The 27,053-nt window shown below is 44.1% G+C and overlaps 1 protein-coding gene and 1 long non-coding RNA gene across 2 annotated transcripts in view; one reads left to right on the forward strand and one right to left on the reverse strand.

The window, feature by feature from the left end:
- RPGRIP1 (RPGR interacting protein 1) overlaps positions 1 to 18,626 on the reverse strand; it is a 32,794-nt gene extending 14,168 nt beyond the window's left edge. The window contains exons 1-6 of the mRNA XM_055130767.1: positions 18,588 to 18,626; positions 16,696 to 16,846; positions 6,820 to 7,004; positions 6,157 to 6,357; positions 2,614 to 2,755; positions 632 to 732 (exon numbers count right to left, since the gene is read on the reverse strand). Coding sequence (XP_054986742.1) covers positions 632 to 732; positions 2,614 to 2,755; positions 6,157 to 6,357; positions 6,820 to 7,004; positions 16,696 to 16,846; positions 18,588 to 18,626 — 819 coding nt within the window. The remainder of the gene's footprint in view (positions 1 to 631; positions 733 to 2,613; positions 2,756 to 6,156; positions 6,358 to 6,819; positions 7,005 to 16,695; positions 16,847 to 18,587) is intronic.
- The window catches only part of LOC129403382 (uncharacterized), a 116,144-nt gene that overhangs the window by 7,819 nt on the left and 81,272 nt on the right, over positions 1 to 27,053 (forward strand). The gene's annotated exons all lie outside the window — the stretch shown is intronic.

A 27,053-nucleotide genomic window follows, 5' to 3' on the forward strand; every position in this document is an offset into this window, starting at 1 on the left:
GGAACTACTCCTGGCGGTGCTGGGGAGACCATATGGGATGCCGGGGATCGAACCCAGGTCGGTCGCGCACAAGGCAACCACCCTACCCGCTGTGCTATCGCTCCGGCCCCTGAACCTGTGTTTTAAGATGGATTTAATGAGAAGGTCATCCTTCAGGGTGAGGAGGTATCATAGCAAGCTGCAAATGACTTGAAAGCAAGAGGAAATAAGAGAGAACAGAGCTGAAGCAAGTTCTTACTGAAACCAAATATAGAAAATTACACTTTTTTTTCTTTTGGTTTTGAGGCCACATCAGGCAGTGCTCAGAGCTTAGTCCTGGCTCTGTGCTCAGGGATCAGACCTGGCAGTCTCAGGGGACCATGTGAGATTCCAGGGATCAAAATTAGGTTGGCTGCATGCAAGGCAAATGCCCTACCCACTGTACTATAGCTCCAGCCCTAAGAAAATTATACTTTTATTTAATTGTATCAACAGACTTCTGTTCTCAGGTAATGTAAATTTAACTAAGTTATTTGGATTTCCTGTTGGGTCATTAAAACTGGATCTGAAATTTATTTGTACCCAAGTATTAAGTACAGTATCATCATTTAGAATCTTGTCTTGCATTCCACATTTAACCCAGGGTACTTACTGCCTTAGGATGTGTTAAAGATCTCGGTGACACTATGATGTCATCACTGTCAGTAGTTTGGGATTCACTGACTTCAGAAGCTTGTTCAAAGGACTGTTTTCCTGTTAGAGAAAAGATTGGCGTTACTGAACTGTTTCCGAGAACTCTGCATAACCTAAGAAAACACCAAGGCTCGATTCTTAATCAATTCCAGTAAAAAATATTAAGAGAGCCTGGAAGTGAATTCAAAGGACTGGATCACATGCTTTGCATAGAAAGACACAGATTTGATCCCCAGAATCATTTAGTCCCATATAATGAAGCAATCAATCAGGAGGAGACCTCCAAGCCTCTGGCACTAAGAACCATCAATATAGCCTCAAAAAAAAAAAAAAAAACCAGAAACCAGAGAGATCTGGAAAATGGCTCTGCTTTAGCAAATTTATTCCTTTTTTTTTTTCTTTTTGGGTCACACCTAGCAATGCCCAGGGGTTGTTCCTGGCTCTGCACTCAGGAATTACTCCTGGCGGTGCTTGGGGGACCATACGGGATGCGGGGGTTGAACCTGGGTCAGCTGCATGCAAGACAAACACCCGATCTGCTGTGCTATTGCTCCAGCCCCGCAAGTTTATTCTTTAACAAGGAATAAATTACCTGCATATGCTGAGCATGATCCCAAATGCTCTGCTGTTTGTGCCTGGCAGACCTGTCATCTATGTGCCTCAGTGCCACTTGCAGGTGATGCCACATGCCAACTAAAGAAGTGGCACCCTGAGTAAGCAGCATGGCTGAATGCGTGAGCACCACAACACTGCATATGGCACCCAGAGGGCCCCATGACCAAGCACATGTGCTACCTCCAGTTGTGGCAGCAACATCAACAGAAGGAAGGGAAGTGGGAGAATAAGATGAGGTGAAATACTGAAAGCAGGGGCCGGAAAACAACTCAAAAAGTGATTATGAGAAGAATTTGCTGTCCACCAAAGTAAGTGTGTTACTGAAAACATTTTTCTTTATAGTTTCATCCTACCAAATAACATTTAACATTTACCAAACAACATTGGCAAATTAAGTCTAGTTCCAATAAACGTGACCTGGTTTATCATTTTCACAATCACAGTAAAGACAAAGATGACAAAATAAAAACCACAGTCTCATACATACAAGCATGCACTCCTCCACCAAACCTAGCATTCTTGGTACACAGGAACTTTTTTATCCCTCTTCTGAAGAATCCTATACTTTCCTTAGAATTGGTGTATTTCCTCCTCAATAAAATTAAAATGTATGGGACTGGAGCGATAGTACAGCGGGTAGGGGATTTGCCTTGCACTCGACCGACCCAGGTTCAATTCCCAGCATTCCATATGGCTCCCCAAGCACTGCCAAGCACTGATTTCTGAGTGCAGAGCCAGAAGTAACTGCTGTGCATCGCCAAGTGTGACCCAAAAAGAAAAAAATTAAAATGTATTGTAAATTCAGGGCTGTCCATCTTGCATGCAGCCAGGCTGAATCCATCCCCGGCATCCCATACGGTCCACCAAGTACCACCAGGAGTGATTCCTGAGTGCAGAGCCAAAGCTAACCCCTGAGAATAGCCAGGTGTGACCCAAAATCGAAAAGTAAAAGTTTCATTTCACTGTCTTATCCTGAATTTATTTTCTGTGGTGAAAGACCAGAGTGTCTAGCCAGGAAGAGACAGGGACTGATGTTCTTCTACTTGGGACATGCTACATCTCAGTGCAGCCTGAGAACCAGACCAGAAATCTTAGCAGGTAGGTAGGGACAAGTACACATGCTACTCAGAACCAAATGGGTCTCCAGGTCGCCTGCCACCGGTGTTCATGGGACTCGCAGGGCCAGAGTGTCTGTGCCACGCAGAGCTCATGCAGACTCTAGACCTAACCTCCCCAACTTTCTCCCCACGGCTAACAGAAGAAAAACTAAAAGGCTTCATAAAACAATCCTGTGATTAAATCAAAGCTTATGTTGTAAAAAGACACTACCATTTTCAGTAGAGAGGGCTTCCTTTTGCAACAGTGCTGACTGAGATGATGCTATTTCCTCTTCCTTTTGCTGATCTTTGGAATCCTCATCTACGGAGATCTTAAGGTCTGAGAATGACCACTCAGAGCAGTTCACCTGCTGCAGGATAAAAGAATACAAGAGGGTGCTTGCCTTGAATGCAGCTGACTCCAGTCTGATTACCAGCACTGCATGGTCCCTCGAGCTCCCCAATGCTGCTAGGGTTTCCCACAAAGACACAACCTCTCCCCCCAAAAAAGCAAAACTATATAGCTGATAATCTGATATTCTTTCCTTTTTTTCTTATACTTAGTGCTTGGGGAACCGTGTGATGTCTGGGATCAAACTCAGGCCACCCACATGCAAAGTATGTGCTCCAATCTTATGAGATATATCCTGGTCCTTTACTTATTTATTTATGTATTGGGGGGTGGGTGGGGGTTTGGGTCACACATGGTGATGCTCAGGACTTACTCCTGGCTCTGCCCTCAGGAATTTCTTCTGTCAGTGCTCAGGGATCATATGGGATGCTGGGGATCGAACCTGGGTTAGTGGCTCCTACGTGGTGGCAGGGATCTAACTCAGACCTCCTGCATGCAATTCAAACCCACTGAATTGTTTGTGTCTCTCCACACTTTTTTTTTTCTTTTTGCTGTGCCAAAAACTGAACCCTGGGCCTCAAAAATATAAGGTAAGTTTCTACCACTGAGCCATATCTCTGGCTTGTACATATTATTAAGTGCTACACTTGTAACTTCAATGCCTTGGGAAAAATGGAGTATCATGCTCGAGAGAGTATGAGGGGGAGGGGGATGGGGGAGGGGGTTAAAGCACTTGCCGTGCATGCCAGTGACCCTGATCTAATCCCTGGCACCACATACATTTTCCCAAGCATTGATCCAGAAGTGATCAATGAGCACAAAGTTAGGTGTAATATACAAGGGCTTAATGTCTCCAGGGTGAGATACAACAGTCTTCACACACTTTCCTCTAAGGAAACTTTTTGAGATCATTTTTAGTGGATTATTCATAAAATCCAATATTAAATAAATTATTTAGGACCTGCTTTTCGGGCAGGCTTGTGTGGTGGTGGAAAAATTTGAAATAATGGTGGTGGGAAGGTATAATGGTGGCAGGGTTGGTGTTGGAATATTGAATGTAATAAATTATTGTGAACAACTTTAAACAAATAAAAAAAACAAAGTTAGAAGTAAACCTTGAGGGGCCGGAGCTTGGCGGGTAAGATGCTTGCCTTGCATGTGGTTGACCTGGGTTCAGTCCCCTGCACCCCATATGGTTCCCCGAGCCCCGCCAGGAGTGATTCCTGAGTATAGTCAGGAGTAAGCCCTGAGCACTGCCAGGTGTGGCCCCAAAACCATAAAAGACAAACAGAAAGAAGTAAACCCTGAGCATTGCCAGCGGTAACCCAAACACTCCCCCACAACCCCCACCCCCGCCCCCAAGAAGGGGAGCCAGATAGTATAGGAAACAGAGGTAAAGCTTTGTATGTGACCATGCTGGCTGCAGCCTCATTTAAATTCCCAGCATCACATGAGGCACCCCAAGTTCTGCCAGGGGTCACTTCTGAGCAGATTAAGAATAGCCCCTGAGGCACCACTTGTTGTAGCCTCCCCTCCCCCACCCACTCCACACACGTACACACAAGACACAGAATGACTGCATTCATTTATGGTATATGAAAAAATATATGTGTATGTATATATATATATATATATATATATATTAGAAGATTAATATCCATGGCCAGGGAAAACAGGGGCCAAGAGGACTGGTTAATGGTTGGAATCTACTACAAGTGGGGCAGAGCAGGGAAGGGTAGGTAAGATAGAGAAGGGAACAGTATGACAACAATAGCTGGAAAGGATCACATTGACAAGAACTGAGTGTTAAAAGTAGGTAAAGGGATATTCCTGATAAGCTTTCAGTCGCTATAGTGGAAATACAAGGCCCAAAATGGGAGAGGGAGGAGTCAGAGAGAGAGAGAGAGAGAGAGAGAGAGAGAGAGAGAGAGAGAGAGAGAAGAGAGAGAGAGAGAGAGAGAGAGAGAGAGAGAGAGAGAGAGAGAAGAAAAGCGCCTGCCATAGAGGCAGGCTGGGGGGCGGGGGTGGGGGGTGATGGGAGGGAAACTGAGGACACTGGTTGGTGCTGGGAAATGTATGCTGGTGGAGGGTTGAGTGTTGGAACACTATGACTGAAACCTAATCACAAACAGCTTTGTAAGGGTATATCTCACAGTGATTCAATTTTAAAATTAATTTTTTTAAATGAAGGCAGAGAAGGCAGTATCAAGTACATAGCTTGTTCATAAATAACTTTTTAAAAGTGGAACAAGGCTGTAGTGATAGCACAGCGGGTAGGGCGTTTGCCTTGCACGCGGCTGACTCAGGTTCAATTCCTCCGACCCTCTCGGAGAGCCCGACAAGCTACTGAGAGTATCCCGCCTGCACTGCAGAGCCTGGCAAGCTACCCGTGGCGTATTCGATATGCCAAAAACAGTAACAAGTCTCACAATGGAGATATTACTGGTGCCCACTTGAGCAAATCGATGAACAAAGAGACGACAGTGCTACAGTGCAACTATAACTAACCAAAAAAACTTTATAATAAACAATTATTTCCAGGGACTTAAAAGATAGCACAGGGAGTAAGACACTAGCCTTGCGTGCAACCAAGCCAGGTTTGAATCCCCAGCACCAGATACGGTACACCCTCCATTCCCACCCTATGTAACGCCAGGCGTGATCCTTGAGTCCTAGAGCACAGAACAAGGAGTCCTGAGCACTTCTGGATGTAACCCTAAAACTAAACCAAAAACTAAAAGAACCAATTATTTACAAATAATTTCTGATTTTTAAAAAAAATTGGTTCCAGTTGGACTTACTAGGAGTATGTTATTAAATTTTTAAACATAAATAAACTAACAAAACTAATCCCAGGGCAGAGATAGAACAGTGGATAAGGTGTTTGTTTTGCATGCAGTAGGTCCTAGGTTCGAGCCCTGATGCTCAGGCATCTGCAGTGGCCTGAGCACTTCCAGGAATGAGCCCTAAGTGCAGAGCCAGGAGTTAACCCTGAGCATCACCAGGTGTGGTCAAAATAAATAAATAAATAAAACAGAATTAAGATTAAAATGAGGGGCTGGAGTGATAGTTGAGAAGGTAGGGCATTTGCCTTGCATGCGGCAAACCCAAGCTCGATCTTCAGCACCCCATACGGCCCCCCAAGCAATGGCACGAGGAATTCCTGAGTGCAGAGCCAGGAGGAAGCCCTGAGCATTGCTGTGTGTGACCAAAAAAGCCAAAAAGTAGAATAAAATGAGGTGTACATTCTAGAACTCTATTAAACTACTTACATTTGTGGAAACATTTGCTGGCCACAAAAATTCATAATTATTGCTTATGCTATGTATGTCTTCTTCTGCTGCTACCTCTGAAAATAATATATTTGGGCATAGTATACCCCCTATTTTGGTTGTCCATTCAGGTTTGCTAAGGCCTCACCTGTGTTGTCTTTCCATTTAAGATGTTACGACCCAAATACTCCATTCTGTTCTTCCCTTGGGTGCCCATTCTCTTGCCATGTTTTCTTCTTGAGTAGCCTGCAATCTGGTGTTCCTTTTCCTTTCTTTCTCCCAGCTGAGGTTTCTTCTTCACTTGATACAGGTCAGCTTCAATCAGAATCTCAGCAGATGCCTCCTGGACCTAAAGCGAAGGATCGAACATAGCCTTATTAGATGAAATGCAACCGCTTCCATACTGAAGGATCTTAAGCTAGAATTAGACATTCATCTCCCAACACAGGGCCAAGAGATGTCCTCTCCTGTCTTCACAATAAAATCCAAAATTTTGTTCTACCTAGAACCTAATCACATTATCAGGAATACAAATTGTTTGGGGAGAGAAAGTGATATTCAGAGAAAATATTCTTATGCTCCATTCGTTCCACTGGATGGGTAGAAATCTTCTACTGGGAGGGCCAGAGTGATAGCACAGCAGGTAGGGCACTTGCCTTGCATGCAGCAGACCCGGGTTTGATCCCCAGCACCCCTTATGATCCCCTGAGCTCAGTAATTTAATTCCTGAGTGCAGGGCCAGGAATAAGTCCTGAGCACTGCTGGGTGTGACACCAAAACTTAAAATAAATAAATTGAATAAATCTGCTACCTGAGGAGAAAAGGACAACTTTTCCTCACTGGATGAGATCTCTGAATTGTCTTCAATGTCATTCTCCGCAGTCTGAGAATCTAGTTCCAGGGATTTCTCTGGGGGTACATAGGAAGACTTCCAATTCAGGTGCATCTGAATTGATCCATTGAGTACCCCTGTGGGATCAGTAAGGCTAAAATCACCTGAAAAACATAGCCTTTATTAAGATCTGATCACATGAAACAGACCAGTGACCATTTAGCAGCAACTTACCTACTTCTTATATTGGCATTTTTAATTTTATTGTATTTTGTTAGTGATTAACACCCCGGGATAAACATATGCATTCAAGAAGTTGGGGCCAGAGATAATATAGTGGCTAAAGGCACTTGTCTTGTACTTTAAGGGTGACCCAGGCTCTATCCCTGGTACCTGTATGGTTCCCTGAGCCCTGCCAGTGATCCCTGAGCACAGATCAACTTAACCCAGCCCCCAAAATAATTTGCTTGCCATTAGTCACTCTATCAATAAGACTGTATTGTTACATTATTATGATTCATTATTATAGCCATACGCTTTTTTTTTTTTTGGGTTGCACTTGGCGATGCACAGGGATTATTCCTGGCTGTGCACTCAGGAACCACCCCTGGTGGTGCTCAGGGGACCATATGGAATGCTGGGATTCAAACCCAGGTCGGCCACATGCAAGGCAAATGCCCTACCTGCTGTGCTATCACTCTAGCCCCTATAGCCATACACTTTTATACCTTATGGATACAAGAAAATAAGAAAAGCATTATCTATACATCTGTACTCAAGTGATTTTTTTTTAGGTCACACCTATCAATGCTCAGGGGTTACTCCTACTCTGCACTCAGGAACTACTCCTGGTGGTACTTGGACCATATTAGATGCCAGGGATTGAAATTGAGTCAGGTTCAATGTGTGAGGTAAGTGCCCCACTCACTGTGTTATCACTCCAGCCCCAAGTGGTCCCAATTTCTGAAATAATTAAAGTCAACAATTACCACACAAATAAGATAGTAAAAGTCAAGAAAGGTTATTTGCTTTATTTTATCCACTGCCAGTAATTAAACCCAGGGCCTCACATACAAGATGCATGGCAAGCGCCCTGCCATGGTGTGCTGTACCATGGAAAGATGTGTGTTCCATGGTAGAGCACACACCTTGTAAATGTGAGAGCTTGGGTTCAATTCCCAAGCCCAAACTAAAAAAACTTAACTGGATTTTTCAAAATAACAGATTTCTAATTTGTAATAATGATTAATTTAACAAAGGACTGGCATTGCCCCTCTTTAGCAAAGGATGAATTGTCAGCACAACTTACAACCCCTCCTCCATCCTTTTTGGACCACTTCCAGCTGTCCTTCAGGCACCGTATGGTGTCAGGATCAAAATCAGGATTCCTGTATGCAAATCATGTATGCAACCCTTTGATTCTCCCTGACTTTTATTGTGTGTGGGGCGGGGAGGGCGGGAAGGAGGGCCGTATCCAGTGATACTCGGATACTCATGACTCTGCACTCAGGAATTGCTCCTGGCAGTGCTCTGGGCCCATAAGGGGTGCTGTGGAATCAAACTCAGGTCAGTCACAAGCAAGACATGCCCCCTAACCACTGTACTATCACTCCAGCCCTCACTTTAAAAAACAAAACTAAAACAAAGGTTGCACATTGAAAGGAATATGCAGAAGCTTCCTAAATACAGCTGGTACTGGCTGTACTCATCCCCATTACCTATCCCAATGAGAGTGTGGACATTCCTGCCTCATGCAGACTAAAAATGGGAGATGACCTTGCCTACCTACATCTCCATAATGCTGGCTTTAAAAATAAATATTGGTGGGGCTGGAGTGATAGCAGTGTGTGGGGCAGTTGCCTTGCACATGGCCAACCCAAGTTCGATTCCCAGCATCCCATATGGTCCCCTGAGCACCGCCAGGAATAATTCCTGAGTGAAGAGCCAGGAGTAACCCCTATGCATTGCCATGTGTGACCCAAATTTTTTTAAAAAATTAATTAACTAATTAATTAATTAAATGTTGGAACCAGAGGGATAGTACAGGGGTTAAGGAGCTTGGCTTGGTACTGCCAAATCCAGTCCTCTCTCCTACATAGCATATGGTTCTCCAAGGACCATCTTCACTCGTTGCTAGTGGGAAAAAAATCCAAGAAGTTTGCTTTTCTTGCTATGGCCTGGCAATCTAACTTGTGCCTACGTTTTTAAAGAAATAAAAGGTACTGGAGTGATAGTACCGGGGGTAGGGTTGCAAACGCCTTGCATTTGATCCCAGGCATCCCATCTGGTCCCCCGAGCACCGCCAGGAGAAGTTTGAGTGCAGAGCCAGGAGGAATCCCTGAGCATTGCCAGGTGTGACCCAAAAAGCTAAAAATAAATAAAAATAAAATAAAAGAAACAAGAGAATTATCAGGGAGTCTTAAGAACAAGTTTATAATCTCATATCTAGTCTTATACTAAGAAACAGTAAGATGTAAGTAAAGACAGATATCAGGAAGCATTAAAGAGTTGTAAAATGTTTGTTTAGACACAGATAGTATTGACTTTAGGTCAATGGATCTACCCATTCGGGTATCTTGTTTTTGTTGCTGAGAAAGCAGAGGCGGTCTAGGTTTTCATAGGATGAAGAAGGTCCTAACTAAGTCTTCTATTCTCTTGCTCTCAACAATATTCTAAAATGCTTGTAATTGGGGTCCAAATGTTTTAATTTTAGTTTACTTTGGCTTGGGAGCCGTGCCTGGCAGTGCTAATCTCAGTCTGGGCTCCTGCATGCCAAGTATGAGCTTCCCCGTCCCATTGAGCTATCCCCTCTTCATCATATTTTAAGAAAGGCTGTTTCAAACAAGTAATCAAAGAAACATTCTAGAATTAGAGCTGTAAGACAACACTGGACAGAGAGCATAAAGATGTAATAACCTTGAGCTCCCACCTTTAATGGATTTATTTTGCACCAGAGGAAGCAAGGGCACTTGGGCTCGGCCAAGGTACGTGCCAGGCTCTGAGTCTTCATCATCGAAAACATACACGGACAAGGCCTCCCGCCTCAGATACTGATCCAAGTCAGAAGTCACATGCACGAGGAATCGAGCCTGGTCTCTAAAGCAGGGGTTGTGACTGGCCGGAATGATGACAGTGTCGTGGTCAGAGAAAGTGAAGAAGCGGTACATGACATAAGGACTGGGCTGAGTTCCCAGCCATCGACTCCGGAGGTCAGAGCACCTGATGATTTCCACCTGCAGTTCATTCTGATGTTTCCATGTCTCTGGTCTGGACTGGAAAAATGTCGGGTCTTGGATTGAGGTTTAAAAAGCACAGCCTAAGAGAGTGTGGTAGTTTAAGCCCAGTACCCTCGCTTGGTGGTGAAGAGCTGTGATCTAGAGAGACACCGAGTCCTGACCAGATCACAGACACCCAACGACATTAACCTGCTTGCAGACTGGATCTCGCACACACTGACACTCGAGCCTTATCATAGAAAACAGAAACAGACATGCTATTTTGCTCCCAGCAAGGAAAAGGGCACAATTTCATTCTAAATTCTAGCTTGACCAAGGGAAAAATCTTGACTAGCTGTGGTGTGCTGGCATTTCTCTCTCATCTGAGAGTGAAAGACGGAGCTGCTGTCATAACCTGCCTCGGTTTGCGATGCCTGGGCCTGTCCCTTTTCTCACCTCATCCTCCTGGGCCTCCCAGGCTCCAAGCACACTGGCTGACAGGTAGGCCTGGGTTTTCTTTTGCTTAATGCTTGCCTGTAGGCTGGATCTTAGGGGGGAGCATAGTCTCATCCAGTATTCCAGCACCCCAATCTCTTCTCCGCCAGCTCCTGGATAGCAGAAAGTAGGACAGGCAGGGAAGGTACAGATGATGTGGCAAGGATCAAGAATAAAGGCAGAGGAAGGAAGTGGGACACTAGTGTCAGAGTAGCTATAGGCTAGGGGAAATTCCACACCTTAGTCCTAGCAGCTACGGGATGCTGAGAGGACTTACCAGTAAGTACTATAGAGCCGTAGACTCTCTCCACAGTCCCCAGCACCCTGCCAAAGTAGATCCATCCAGTTGCAAGTGTGCGGTGCTCACAGCCTATTGCCTGATGCAGATCAAGCCGGGCTGAAGCCCTTTGAATGTAGTTCAAGAAAAGGAAATCTGTTTCCACCACATACTGGGAGGTGAAGTCATAGAGAGGCCGTTGCCCCACAGACAGGGGAGTACAGTGAGTCTCAAAATCATAGAAAGAATAGGTGCAGAAAGTGGTAAGTTTAGGATCTCCAGCCTGAGCCAGGGCGGCAGATGTCAGGAAGGCCTGGTGAATGTGTAGTTCAAAAAGATTCTCACTTCGGCGAAGTAGAGAAAGGTTCACTTGATCCTCATTTCCATGGGCTGGCAATGTTTCCAGACATGATGACACCTGTCGGGTGCCATAAGCCACATCTCTGAGCTTTTCTAAATGGAAAGAAAACTGTCTATCCATTAAAGAGTAGAAAATTCTTTCAAGGATAACGAAAGGTAGAAAGAAAGACAAGAAAAACCACGGAATTCCAAATTGTGATTATTTCAAGAAACCATGTGATTTAAAAATAAAAACAATAGGGGCCATAGCCTATAGTACAGTAGGTAGGGCATTTGCCTTGCTCATTGCTGACTCAGGTTTGATCCCTGGCATCTCATATGGATCCCCGAGCATCGCCAGGACTAATTCCTGACTACAGAAACAGGAGTCACCCCTGAGCATTGCTGGGTATGGTCCTCCACAAAAAAAAAAAAAAAGAAAGAAAAGAAAAAGCAATAAAATGACAAATAGGAATTCTGATCATCAAATAAGCCAATGGTTGCTCTAGAAAGACGATACAAAGTAATCGGAAGTAAACAGTAAGGACAGGAAAACAAAAGGGCAAAATTTCATCCATAGATGGTATTGCTTTGGATTATCACAAGATCCTCTTGATTAACTGGTAATCTTATTAGAGAAATACTAGAAATATAAAATATGGGGCTGGAGCTATAGTACTATGGGTAGGGTGCTTGCCTTGCACACTGCTGACCTGGGTGTGTATACACACACACACACACACACACACACACACATAGGAAGTTGGGATAATGGCCATTACAAGAATAAATAGAACATTTTCATCTCAGTGTATATTACATTCCTGGGGCCCACCTAGAAGTGATCCTTTTTTCCATCTTGGTCTTGTTAAGCATTTCATTCATCATCTTTATTTTAAGCAAAAGAGAGATGAAAGAGATGAAAATCCACTTTAAGTCAGAATAATAAGTTACTAGTGGAAGAGGAGAATTATTGGAAAGAAGTTAAGAATATTGGTAATGGATGCAAAGATACATGAGACAGTTTACCAAATCCATGCATTACCTTGATTATCCAACCAATCAGAATCTTTGATATACAGTCCACTTTGAATTGAAAAAGCATTTGAGTCATTAAGTGTGTTAATGGTGATGGTTCTAGTTTAAGAGTTAAAATAGTAAAACAAAAATATTTTGGATACTGAAGTCATGAAATTTGCATATAAATGGATCAACATGGAAAGTATCATGTTGAGTGAAATGAGTCAGAAAGAAAGAGACACATAGAAAGATTGCACTCATATGTGGAATATAATGTAACTGAGAAGTACAAGTTGGCAACGATGCAACTTCTGGCAGATATCTCTCTGGACTTAGTTACTAAAATACTAAAATACAGAAACCCAAACCTGAGAGGCCGCTAAGTGTGGTCACTCGACCTCATACCTCTTCATCCTCAGCAATGGAAAACAAATTATCTAATGCTTCCTTTTCAGCAGGTCTGACTTTAGGGGAGAGACTCTCCAAACAATAATAGTGAGTTTTGTTGAAATATTGTATGCAATCAAAGTGAAAGTAAAGTGAAATTTTCTTTACTTAGCGGGGGGGGGGGGCTTAGGGTGGGGGGGCTAGGGACGTGGGGGGTTAGGGGTGTGGGGGGGGTGGGGTGGAGCTATACTGGGATTCTTGGTGGTGGAATATGAGCACTGGTGAAGGGATGAGTATTCGAGCATTGTATAACTGAGATTTAAACCTGAAAACTTTGTAACTTTCCACATGGTGACTCAATAAAAAATTTAAAAAAAATATTTTGGATACATCAGAATGTCTTCCTGTCCAAAATAAATGGAATACAAAGAATGACTAGTGATTTATTTCTTTCTGTTTTGTGTCTACACCCAGCAGTGCTCAAGGCTTACTCCTGGCTCTGCGCTCAGGGATCACATCTGATGGTGCTCAAGGGCCCATATGAAGTGCCATAAATCGAACCCAGGTTGGCTTCATGCAAGGGCAGTGTCCTACCCACTGTACTATCTCTCTGGCCCCCTGCTTAATGGTTTATTAATGAACAAGAATGAACTATTGAATAAAATATATTAAATATATTGCTTTGTGGCCAGAGAGATAGTACAGGGGTTAAGGTGTTTGCTTTACACACACCTATCCCCAGTTCAAACCCTGACACTGTTTACAGTTACCAAGCACCTCTGAAAACTGCTGGGTGTGCTCCTTTCCCCCAACCCCAAATAACCTGCATTACATGACATAGAGTTAATAATTTGATAAAATAGGGGCTGGAGCTATAGTACAGCACGTAGGTCATTTGCCTTTCAAGTGGCCTACCCAGGTTCAATCCCCAGCATCCCATATGCTTCCCTGAGCACCACCAGAAGTAATTCCTGAGTGCAGAGCCAGGAGTAACCCCTGAACATTGCTGGGTGTGGCTCTCAAATAAACAAAAAATTAGAATATAAAGAACTTATACAGATTAATAAAATACTGTTAAGAAATGGGTATATGGCCAGAGTGATAGTACAGGGAAGGACATTTGCTTTGCATGCAGCTGAGCCAGGTTCAATCCCTGGCATCTCATATGGTCCCCTGAGTAATGACAGGAGTGATTCCTGAGTGCAGAACCAGGAGTAACCCCTGAGCATCACCGAGTGTGACCCAAAAAGAAAAAACAAAAAGAAATGGTTAGAAGTCTATTGAAAATTTTTGAATTCCTGGAGCATGTGGCCATGATACTCTATGCTACTGATATTACAAGAGTAGCACACATTTAATGGCATGTAAATACAAGGCAACGGATAGTGATCAAAATATGTGTACATTTTTTGGTGTGTAATATGTGTAATATTTGCACACAGGCTCAACCTGTAACAACACTTTCCTCTAAGGAAACTTTTTTGGATCATTTTTAGTGAATTGTTCATAACAAGCAATACGAAATAAATTTTGTAGGTCCTGCTTTTGGGGTAGGCTTTCGGGGCAGTGGAAATATTTGAAATAATGGTGGTAGGAAGAGATTGTAATGGAGGTGGGTTTGGTGTAATGAATATAATAAATTATTGTGAATAACTTTATAAAATTAAATTTTTAAAAAAGAAATGGGTAGAGGAGGACTAAGGATATAGCTCAGAGGTAAAGATATATGTGAGGCTGAGTTCAATTTTAAGCACGACACAAAAGAACTATGTCATATACGACAAAATAAGGCAACCCTCAGAAGAAATAATAACAGAGGTAGCTCAAAGGACTCAGAAACTCATATTTTGTTTGCAAGAGCCCTGATACTGCACGGCCCTCCTGAGGATATAGTGGAATTAGCCCCAGAGCACCTCAGAGCCCCTCAACAAAAAGCAAAAGGATAAAAGAACTGGAAAACACTTAAAAAGTCTAACCTTTTCATAATAAAAGAGAGGTAAGGGCTAGAGAGACCATACAGGAGGGAAGGTGCTTGCTCTACACATGGCCAACCGCAGTGCAAATCAAGGGCACTCGTATAGTCCCCCGAGCACCACCAGGGGACACTGCTGAGCAGAAATAGGTGCAAAGCCCTGCTGGGTGTGGGTTCCCACACAAAGAAAGAGATGCAAATTAAGCTTCAGGAGCAAGGATATTTATCCTGTATTCTAACAGAAGAATAACCCTGCATCTGAATGACAGTATAATTTCAATAAATCCAAAAGTGGGGTGGGAAGATTTACTTATATGCCAATGACTTATCTTATTTTTATTTTTAGTTTGGGGGCCACACCCAGCAATGCCCAGAGGTCATTCCTGGCTCTGTGCTCAGGAATCACTCCTGGTGGTGCTTGGGGGACCATATGCGATGCTGGGTATTGAACCCAGATCGGCTGGGGACAAGGCAAATGCCCTTCCAGCTGTGCTATCACTCAGCACCCCCCCCTTTTTTTTAATAAAAGGGGTGTCCCCACTCCCAGAAATGCTCAGCACCTACTCCTGGTTTGGTGTTCAGGGATAACTGCTAGCAGAGTCTTGGGAAACCATATGGTGCCAGGGATTAAAACTGGGTCTCTTACATGCAAAGCAGTAGCTCAGCCTTATCTCCCTGGTCTGACAATGACCTTAGAGGCTCATCTTGACCTGAACCCAATCAGGACCAAGGATGTCTTACTCCTTTTATCCTAGTTCTATGTTAAGAAACCTGTTTACAGTTTCAACTTTCTAGAGAGAAGTTTACCTGAACAGAGGTACAACACATTCTGATGGCAGAAATGGACACCCACTATAAAATAACAAATAAATATTCTGGTTTAAAAATCAGTCCAGGGTGAGTTTGGCTAATATAAGCTGACTCATGCTAACAAATCTCACGACTGTGTATAGTGACTCCGGCTGGCAGTGCCTACGCTAAGGACAGGAGTGCCACAGTATCAAATTTATACAGCTGTCTAGACAGCTGCTTGTCCCTGTTGATATCTTTTTCAAATGCCAATAGAGGCTTTTTAAACTTTTAATTTATTTTAATAGTGTTTTAGAGAGAAGTAACTGAAGAAAATGATGAGGTATGACTAAAAAGTTCCTCTCTCTCTCTCTCTCTCTCTCTCTCTCTCTCTCTCTCTCTCTCTCTCTCTCTCTCTCTCTCTCTCTCACACACACACACACACACACACACACACACACGCGCGCACACATTGTTATTTAGACCTGAGTCAAGAAAACAACAACAACTTTGGGGGCCGGAGTGATAGTATAGCAGGTAGGGAATTTGCCTTGCACGCAGCCGACCCAAATTCAATCACCAGCATCCCTAATAAGCACCACCAGGAATAATTCCTGAGTGCATAACCACGAGTAACCCCTGACCATCGCTGGGGGTGACCCAAAAAGCCAAAAAAGAAAAAGAAAAAAAAAGAAAACAGGGGCTGGAGAGATAGCACAGCGGGTAGGGCGTTTGCCTTGCACGAGGCCGACCCGGGTTCGATTCCCAGCATCCCATATGGTCCCCTGAGCACTGCCAGGGGTAATTCCTGAGTGCAGAGCCAGGAGTGGCCCCTGTGCATTGCCAGGTGTGACCCAGAAAAGGCAAAAAGAAAACAACTTTGACAGAGAAATAGTTTTATACAACCCTGACAGCAAAGTAAACTTTCTCATTCTCAAAACTGATTTTTTTTGGCGGGGGGTTGAGGACATACCCAGTAATGCCTAGTAATTCCTGGCTCTGCACTCAGGAATTGCTCCTGCTGGTGCTCGGAGGACCATATGGAATGCTGAGGATCTAACCCAGGTTAGCTGCATGCAAGACAAATGCCCTATCCACTTTACTATTGCTCTAGCCCCCTCTCAAAATAAAATTTTGTAAGGCTGGGCCCTGTTAAACCTCTGAGAAATCAGAAAAAGATTTTAACATAATAGAAGAAAAGGAGCTTGTAATCATTATTCCATCAGCAAAGATGATAGGATAAACTGGCGGGATTGTCAATGCCGAAGTCCTAGAGGCAGAACCTCTTCAGCATATATTGGACATAGGCATGAGCGATGTGATGGATCCCAAGATCAGGAGAACAAAGTATCAAGACTTGCCAGAAATTGGAAGGCCATGACTTCGTAAAATACCTTCCAGCTGATTGATACGATTGTTCTTGAGCTCTAGAAGTTGATTCAGCCTCTTCACTTTTTCTTTATGCTCTTCATTTTCATTTTCGGCTCTGGTCATCATCGACTCCAGTTCCTCCTGAAACAAAATCATATCTGAAATTTTCTGTTTCAGTGGTTCAGAGATAAAGTAGAAGGCAACCAATCTTAGAGGAATATGTGTGTATATATATGTATATGTATATATATATTTTTTTTTTCAAGGCTCAACCTTTAACAACATGTTAGTGATCTCTTATAGAAGGGCTTAATGGCCCCTAGGTTAAATACAACAATTTTCACACACTTTCCTCTAAGGAAACCTTTTTGGAGCATTTCCAGTGGTTTATTCATAACAAACAATACAAAATGAATTATTTCGGTTCTGCTTTGGGACCTGGGTTGGGTTCAGGATGGGGCCATCCTAAATATGGTGGTGGGAAAGTATAATGGTGGTGGGATTGGTGTTCGAATATTAAATGTAATCACCTATTGTGAACTACTTTTTTTTTTTTGCTTTTTTTGGGTCACACCCAGCGATGCACAGGGGTTACTCCTGGCTCTGCACTCAGGAATCACCCCTGGCAGTGCTCAGGGGACCATATGGGATGCTGGGAATCGAACCCGGGTCGACCGCATGCAAGGCAAACGCCCTACCCGCTGTGCTATTGCTCCAGCCCCTATTGTGTACTACTTTATAAAAATAAAATAAAATTTTAAAAAATCCAAATTAAAATGTGGCTCTTTATCCCAGGGACATAGCTCCATGATCGACCACATGCCTCACATGTGTTAAACTGTAAGTTCAATTCCAGAGTACCACAGACACAAAAACGGGGGAAAGTCGAGAGATGATTGCTCAGCAGGCTGGTCCTCACGCTTTGCATATAGGAGACCCAGATCTGATCCCTAGCCTTGCATGGTCTCTCAAGCAGTATGAAGAGTGACCTGAGTACTGATCTAGGAGTAGCACATGGACACTGACAGGTATGGACCCTCCCCCACACACACCCCTAAAAAAGTCGAAAAGGTAGTCTAGCTTTGTGCCTTAGAGCATCTGCCTTGGAAGTGTAAACAGGTCAAGTGTTCAGTTCCTGGTGCTGACTGCAATCCTGGAAGCTCTGATGTCTGACCCCTGCAGCTCTAAGTGATTTTCTGCACAAAGCAGTCAAGTGTATAGATTCCCCTAGCAAATACCACAACTGGAAGATGTCCATGCACCACAGTCAGAAAATAAGACCTGAGGTCAGAGCGCTAGGACACCCAATGCTAAGTTGGGTATTAGCTTGCACACAGCAGACCTAGAGTTCCATACCTGGCATCACATAGGGTCCCCCAAGCACCACCAGGAGTCATTCCTGAGGGCAGAAATTACTGAGGCAGTTTCTGGAGAGCACGACAACCAGGAAGTGTGTGAAAACCATAACAAATGAGGGTGACCCCTGGCAAGTAGGTGTACAAGCATAAAGAAAGGAGTCCAGGCCTTGGAGAGGCCTAGGGGTGAAAGTATGAGCACCGCAGCCTCACAACAGGACATCACAGGACAGTGTATCCCTCATCAGTCCCAGAAACTTGGAAACTTGGAACTTGGGTCTTCCTTCCTTCATTCCAAAGTCTCATTGGTTCTCTGTGTGTGTGTGTGTATGTGTGTGTGTGTGTGTGTGTGTGTGTGTGTGTGTGTGTGTATTGTTCTGGGGATCGAACCCAGAGCCTTACACATGATGCACGGGAAGTGCTCTACTGCTTAGCTACATGCCCGGCCCCTCCTGTGTGTCTACTGGCCTCTAATCCCTTCTCTAATTCCTTCTCCCCCCCTCTTTCACACACCCCTTTTCATGCACCTGATAACACACATTGATTTTGCGCTGCAGAATAAGCATATCTTTGGTCTTTTCTAGTTCCAGCGTGGTCTCTGCATGTGATATTTGCAACTCACTTAACATCTGGGACAGATTTTCTTCTTCTTGGTTTTTTGTTTCACAGGGCTATAGAGGGAAAATATCATAAATGAAAGGGAGTATAAATATGATAAGTGTAGTCACATCTATTCTTCATAATACAGTTGCTGTTTTATAGTAAAATACCAGCAGCAGGGGCAGGAGAGCTAGGACAGGAGGTAAGGCACTCGCCAGTTCCATCCTCAGCACTGCACATGGTCCCCTGAGCACTGCCAAGGATCATTCCCGAGCAGAGTCAACAATAGCCCCTGAGCAACACTGGGTGTAGCCCAGTTCCCCTCCCCTCAAATAAACAGAAGCATGACAAAAGACATATCTCAATGGACTGCATGCATGCTTTAAATGTGGAAGGGCTGGTTCAATCCCAAGTACACATGGTCCCAGGAGGAACACCCAGAATCACCCGAGCACCACCAGAAACCAAAAGTAAGAGAGAGAGAAAGAGAGAGAGAGAGAGAGAGACAGACAGACAGACAGACAGACAGACAGACAGACGGAGGGAGAGAGGGAAGGAAGAGGGAGGGAGAGGCCAGCAGAATTTATTCCCATGTGTAAAAAAGAACTTGTTACTTCCTAGTGCTTCATGTTTAGTAACAGCAGTGAGGAAATTATTCACCTCTAATGAACTGATCTTAAAAAGAAGCTTATATAAGCTGCAAATAGTAGAATAAGTGTGTTTCACTCATTGAAGTAATCTCTAAGCCTTTTTCCATATTTTTCTAGATATAGACAACATTCTGATAGTTCTCTAATCCCTTCATTTTTTATTTTGGCAGGGTGGGGGGACACCATCGGTGCTCAGGGGTTACTCTTGACTGCACTCAGGAATTATTCCTGGCTCAGGGGACCACATAAGATGCTTGGGATCGAACCCAGGTTGTCTACATGCAAGGCAAATGCCCTACCCACTGTACTATGCTCTGGCCCTCCCTTCATGTCCTCTGCACAAGGGTCTTGCTTAAAGATCTCTTGCCTTAGGGCTTGAGTAGTAATAAAGCACCGGTCTTGTAAGCATGAGACCTGGGTTCAATCCCCAGCATTGCCTTCAAAACAAAACAAAATAAAAACCTCTTACTTCTATTTGCTCTATTTGAGTGGTCTCTTGAAATAGAGCTGGGTGAGTATCTGGTTCAGATTGCTCTTCAAAAGATGGTTTGTCAAGAGATTGCTCAAGAGATTGTTCAGGAGATTGTTCGCCAAGAGATTGGGAAGTGACATCTTTATTATGCAGAATCTGGACTTCCTGTGTATTAATCTGAAGCAGAGTAGCAACTTCAAGCTGCAAATCCACGTTTTGAGCTGGGGAAATAGTAATACAGGAAGATATAACTCAGCCGTTGTCAGAAAGCATGGCCAAGTATGAATTAAATTTTCCCACTAAAGCTTATTTGATCAATTTTTCATTAAAGAAGCAATTCTCTCTCTTTTTTCTTTTTTGAAGTAAAGCAGATTTCATTTGAAGATTTTTTTTTTTGAAGGGGAAGGAGGGAGAGAAAGCAAGAGTGTAACACATTCAAGAGAGAACACGGGTTTCTCCAAAGGTGGAGAGAGGCTCTATTCACACCCCAGCATTAGATATGGAAGCATGAAAGTACCATCTCAAGAGGAGAGATGTGGGCAATGCACGTGTTTAGGTGCCACATGTGCTCAGCCACCTGGGCACAAGCAGCACGTGGGCTCGGGCAGCATATGCCCCGCAAAGCTCTTTTCTTTTAAAGCTAGTTCAAGCTAATTGACCCCCTGTCAACTAAGTTGACATTTAAACTACAAAAACAAAACAAAAATACCTGCAGAACTGTCCGGTGAAAAGGAGAATAAAAGCAAAGATAGAAACAAAGAAGAGTCACTGGATTAAATAGAACAGCCCAAGCTCTTGTTTGCTTTGGAGGTACACCCAGAAGTATTCAGGACTTACTCCTGGCTCTGCATTCAGGAAACACTCCTGGGGGGTTCAGTGGATGACGCTGTGCCTGCCAGGGATTGAACCCAGGTCGACAGTCACAAGGCAAGCACTCTACCTGCTTCGGCCCAGGTCCAAGATCTTTGAATGCACTATTCAACTCAACACATTTCCATTATACTAGGCTATTACTTGTTTCTCCATGGTGCCCAGTTTGACTCCCTCCCTTCCTCTCTTCTTTCTTCCTTCCTTTTACTTTTTTTCTTTCTCAATTTCTTTCTCTTTTATTCACTTTTCTTCCTCCTTTTCTCTTTTCCTCCCTCCCTCCTTTCCTTCCTTCCTTTCTTCCACTTTCTTTCCTTCGTTCTCCATTTCTTTTCTTTCTTTCTTTTTTGCTTTTTGGGTCACACCTGGCGATGCACAGGGGTTACTCCTGGCTCTGCACTCAGGAATTACTCCTGGCGGTGCTCAGGGGACCATATGGGATGCTGGGATTTGAATCCGGGTCAGCCGCGTGCAAGGCAAACACCCTACCCGCTGTGCTATTGCTCCAGCCCCTCTCCATTTCTTTTTGTTTGTTTGGGTCTTTTGGCTTTTTGTGTCACACCCAGCATTGTTCAGGGGTTACTCCTGGTTCTGCACTCAGGAATTACTCCTGGCAGTGCTCAGGGAACTATATGGACTGCCAGGGATCAAACCAGGTCAGCCACTTGCAAGGCAAATGCCCTACCCACTGTACTATTGCTCCAACCCCTCTCCATTTCTTTTATAGATGATAAATCAGATTCAATGGTCATTGTTGTTATTCTTGTTATGACACAAAATTGCAAAACTCTGGCCCAAATTCTCACCTCACAAACCAAATATCACTGTATCACTGCATCACTCTTATCCCGTTGTTTGTCAATTTACTCGAGCAGGCACCAGTAATGTTTCTATTCCTTCCAGCCCTGAGATTTTAGCAACCTCTCCTTACTAGTCTTTCCCAGCAATTGGAGGCTCTTTCAGCGTCAGCGTCAGTAACCTTTTGTTACTGTCTTTGGCATATCGAATACGCCACGGGTTGCTTGCCAGGCTCTGCCATGTGGGCGGGATACTTTCAGTAGTTTGCCGGGCTCTCCGAGAGGTATGTATATATCTGTTACTGTGTTTTTTATATGAATACGCCATGGGGAGCTTGCCAGGCTCTCCCAAGTGGGCAGAAGACTCTCGGTAGCTTGTCAGGTTCTCCAAGACAGAGAACTAGGCTATTAGATGTTGCTCGGCCGCATTGCAGCCATGTGCTTCCGGGAACTTGGTTTTATAGTATCTGGATGTTGGCCGTTGATGGGAATACACGGGCGCTGGGGGGCAGTCTTTGGGTGTGACTGCCTAGCTACTGGAAAATGGGGGATCTGGGTGGAAGAGGCCCATTCTCAATCTGAGCAGTCTTGTAGATCTTGGCCCCAGGTCCCGCACACCTGGGTTCCTTCGCTAGCTCCCCCATGTGTGAGGCTCGTCCAAATGTGTGGAGAGTGGCCCTGAGCATGGCTGTGGCTGGGTTCCGGAGGTCCTCAACAAACCAAATCTAGAGAATGTTAATGATAGACCTCTTTAAGGTCCAACCTACCTTCCTCTCTAGAAGTCTGAAGTAACATTTTTCTTTTCTCCTCTAGCTCATCATTCAGCTGATCCTGCAACTTAGAGACATTCTGTAATTGTTCTTCTACAAGCTCATTGCTCCAGTGAGGTTGATTATTGCTCTCTAGCATGCTAAAAATGGGAAGCAGTAAGAAGAGGGTTAGAATGTCCAGTGGATAGTCAAAGGTGTGTGCTATAATTTCTTTATCACACAATTTCAGTATCTCCTGAACCCAGTTCATTATTCATTTCCCTACATGTGTTTTTTTTTCTGCCTCTGCTTTATCTGCACCTGTCATTTACCAACTGCCTTGGAACTTTTGGAGTCTATCAACTATCCCATTGAGTAAACAACCAAGTTTTATCTATATCCTAAAGAACTTCACCAGTGATGGCTTTCTTTAAGGTAGGGAATGATATACCAAGACATTCTTCTGGATTAGAAATGACAAATGCAATATTCATTTTTTTTCCTTGTTCCATTCTTCTATTTACCTTGTCCAATGACTGCTTTAGACAATACTTGTCTTTGATCCAGGCTATAAATTACTATACTTCGAGCCAGAGAGAGAACTCAGCAGGCTAAGCAATCCTTTGCATGCAGGAGACCCAAGTTCAATCCCAGTGACCATGCTGAGCACCACCAGAAGTGATCCCTGAGCACAGGTCCAATAGTAACTCCTGAGCACTGCCGAGTGTGGTCCTAAAACTGTCATCCCTTTGTCCATCGATTTGCTCGAGTGGGCACCAGTAACATCTCCATTGTGAGACTTGTTGTTACTGTTCTTGGCATATCAAATACACCACGGGTAGCTTGTCCGGCTCTGCTGTGCGGGAGAGATACTCTCAGTAGCTTGCCGGGCTCTCTGAGAGGGGCAGAGGAATCAGTCCTAAAACTACCTAAGTAAATATAAATAAGTGAATATACTGAAAAGCAGTAGTTAAATTGTTCAATAGTTGTATCTTCCGTACCATTCTAGCTAGCTGGAAGAGTAAACCCATTTTGTGTGTAAAACAAACATGACCTGTTCTTTAGACAAGACATTGATAATTATTTCTGCCTGTGTCTCTTCCTATTTACCACTTTGTTTTTTTCACTCATTTATTGGGGAAGATTGTTGGGCCACACCCAGCAGTGCTCAGGAGCCATTCCCAGTTCTGTGGTCAAAAGGGACCCCTGGTGGTGCTTGGGGCATCATATATGTTTGGTTTTGGAGAGTTGAACCAGGGTCAGCCTTGTGTGAGGCAAGTGTCTTATCTCCTGTACTATTTCTCTGGTCCCACTTTTATCATTTCAGAAATATGATCTAAAAACTTGCGTGTGGAGTCGGGCAGAGAGATAGAACAATGGGTAGGGCAACTGCCTTGCATGTAACTGACCTAGTTTCCATCCCTGGCACAACATGTGGTCCTCAGAACCTGCCCTGAGTGCAGAGTCAGAAGTAGTCCTGAGCAAAGCCAAGTTTGGCCCCAAAACCTACATAAATAAATAACTTGCTTCAGGCACCAGCACAATGAGCATGTTTTGTATGCTGGAGACTTGGCGGGGGGGGGGGGTGGGGACTGCAGTTTGGGTCAAATCCTAGCAGTGCTCAGGGCTTACTTCTGGCTCTGAACTCAGGGATCACTCCTGAAGGTTCTCAGGTGTACTATATGGCATACCTCATATTGAACCTGGGTCAGCCCCATGCAAGGAAAACACCCTACCCCTTGTATTATCTTCCCTGCAGCCTTGAGACCTGGGTTAGATCCCCAGCACTATATGGTCTCTTGAGCACTGCTGGGAGGACCCGTAAGCAATGAATCAAGAGTAGCATCCCTTGGGGCTGGAGTGATAGCACAGCGGGTAGGGCGTTTGCCTTGCACGCGGCCGACCCGGGTTCGATTCCCAGCATCCCATATGGTCCCCTGAGCACCGCCAGGGGTAATTCCTGAGTGCAGAGCCAGGAGTGACCCTTGTGCATCGCCAGGTGTGACCCAAAAAGCAAAAAAAAAAAAAAAAAAAAAAAAAAAAAAAAGAGTAGCATCCAAACAAACAAATGAACCTAAAACCATGCTTAGGCTGGCATTAAAAGTTCTTGTTTTGTTTGGGGGCCACACTCAGCGATACACAGGGTTTTCTCCTGTCTCTGCACTTAGGAATTACTCCTGGCAGGGGTCCCATGCGTGGCAAGAGCCCTACCCACTATACTAACCTCTGGCTCCTAAATAGAAGTTCTTGATACTTCTTTTTGGGTTTTTTTTGTTTTTTTTTCTTTTTTTTTTTGCTTTTTGGGTCACACCCAGCGATGCTCAGGGGTTACTCCTGGCTTTGCACTCAGGAATTACTCCTGGCGGTGCTTGGGGGACCATATGGGATGCCGGGGATCGAACCCGGGTCGGCCGCGTGCAAGGCAAACGCCCTACCCGCTGTGCTATCGCTCCGGCCCCCTTCTTTTTGTTTTTGTCTTTGGACCAGTGGTGCTTAGGGAACTATTCCAGACTTGCTTGGAGGAGGCCATATCCTGTGATGCTTGGGAATCAAACCTGAGGCTCTTGCACACAAAAAATGTACCCCAGCCCTTTGAGCTATCTCCAGGACCCTCTTGGCACTTTCTCAGTATATACAAGAAGATCCAGGCCAATAATGTTCTTTTGTTTTGCTTGTCACATCCAACAGTGCTCTGGAGTTACTCCTGGCTCTGTGCTCATGGTTTAAATATCCTAGGTGGTGTTCAGGCTCCTCAGTATATGTGGCAAGAGGGATCACATTGGGGTCAGTAGCATACAAGGTAAGCACCTTGACCCCTGTACTATCTTTCTGGTCTTTACAATATTTTTTTAAATTCTGTTAATATTTTTTGACATTTTTTTTGCTTTTTAATTCATACCTGGCGATGCACAGGGGTCACTCCTGGCTCTGCACTCAGGAATTACCACTGGCAGTGCCATATGGGATGCTGGGGATCAAATCCAGGTCGGCCGCGTGCAAGGCAAGCACTCTACCCACTGTGCTATCAGTTCAGCTCCTCTGTTGATATTTTTTAAAAATTAATTTAAATTAAATTAAAATCACCCAAAGTGGCCAAGACCCTCCAACTGTCCTTATGTAGTGTCTACTCCAGCTCCTCCTTCCCTCACAGTCACATCTCTTGTCACTGCCTGGTAATCTTAGTTGTTTTTTTTTTTTGCTTTTTGGGTCACACCCGGCAATGCACAGGGGTCACTCCTGGCTCTGCACTCAGGAATTACCCCTGGCGGTGCTCAGGGGACCATTGGTAATCTTAGTTTTGTAATCCCAGGTCAAGGGTTTGTCGTTATCTGACAACTGGCTCTTTCCTTGTCTGACTGTCTCGCTATACACCACAGAAGAACAAGAGCATTCAGTATTTGTCCTCCCTCTGATTTATTTCACCTAGCATGCCCTCTAATTTGACCCACAATGCAGTGAACTTCACAATTTCATCTTTTCTTTCCACATCATGGTATTTCATTGTGCAAATTGATAATGTTCTAGTGAAAGAGGTAATGGTAATGTTTGTTACAGATCATCTTATAAGTGTATAATCCCCACACTACTTCATTTTATTCGGACAAAAAGCACCAATTCTTCCAGGATGCTCATACAACCTCCACAATCTACCCCCTTGACTTGGCTGAGTTAGTCAAGAGAGCACATTTAATTTTTCAAAACTCTCAGGTGTTAAAACTTTCAAGTATTTTGTAACTTTCAGTACTAATATGTGAATATAAACTTCTTGTGAAACTTTTAATGACATAGATGTATAGAGAATAAAAGTGAAAATGTATTTATGCCTCCTGTCATTCTTTCATCTCATTTAGAACTGGAGTAATAGTACAGCAAGTAGAGTGGTTTGCCTTGATGTGGAATACCTGGGTTAGATCCCCAGCATCATCATCATCATCCCATTGATCGCCAGTTTTCTCGAGTGGTCTCAGTAACATCTCCATTCGTCCTAGCCCTGAGATTTTAGAAACCTCTTTACTTGTCCTTCCCAATGGTGCCACATTAAAGGCTATTTCAGGGTCAGGGGAATGAGACTCATCATTGTTACTGGTTTTGGCATATGAATACACCATGGGGAGCTTGCGAGGGTCTCCCATGTGGCTAGGAAACTCTTGGTAGCTTGCCAGGTTCTCCAAGAGGGAGAACTAGGCTTCCAGGAACTTGGTTTTATAGTCTCTGGATGTTGGCTATTGATACAATTACACGGTGCTGGGGGCAGTTTCTGGGTGTGACCGCCTAGCTACTGGAAAATGGGGGATCTGGGTTGAAAAGGCCCAGTCCTGATCCAAGCAGGCTTGGAGATCTCAACCCCGGGGCCTGCACACTTGGATTCCTCTGCCAGTTCCTTCATGCATGAGGCTTGTCGGAAAGTGTGGAGAGGGGCCTTGAGCATAGCTGTGGCTGGGTTCCGGAGGTCTTCGGCTGCCAAAGCTCTGCTCAGAGTGGGAAGGGAGACTCTGCATTTGGCATAACCTCAGAAAATCCACTCCGAAGTCCCAAAATGTGAATATACAGAGCAGAATGAAAGATAGCAGGGAAAGACCTGCACATGTCTATTGCCTTTTGGGGACCAGAATCCAGAATGCTGGAGTTCAGATATAGAATGTTACCCTGGAATGCTGCCCCAAATGGGTATCCTGTTATCTGCTCTATCTCTACTCCCCTTCCTAAAAGAAAGCTTTCTTCTCAAAAAAGCTCTTCACATTTACATTCGTTCCAATAAACTAAGACCATCATATGTGTAAATGTCTACCCAGATAGATCAAGAGAGTTAGGCACCTGACCAAAGAATATTAATCTTCTTTCAGTAATCACTGGTTCC

This window comes from Sorex araneus, chromosome 3 (genome assembly GCF_027595985.1).
Source record: "Sorex araneus isolate mSorAra2 chromosome 3, mSorAra2.pri, whole genome shotgun sequence".
Lineage (NCBI taxonomy): Eukaryota > Metazoa > Chordata > Mammalia > Eulipotyphla > Soricidae > Sorex > Sorex araneus.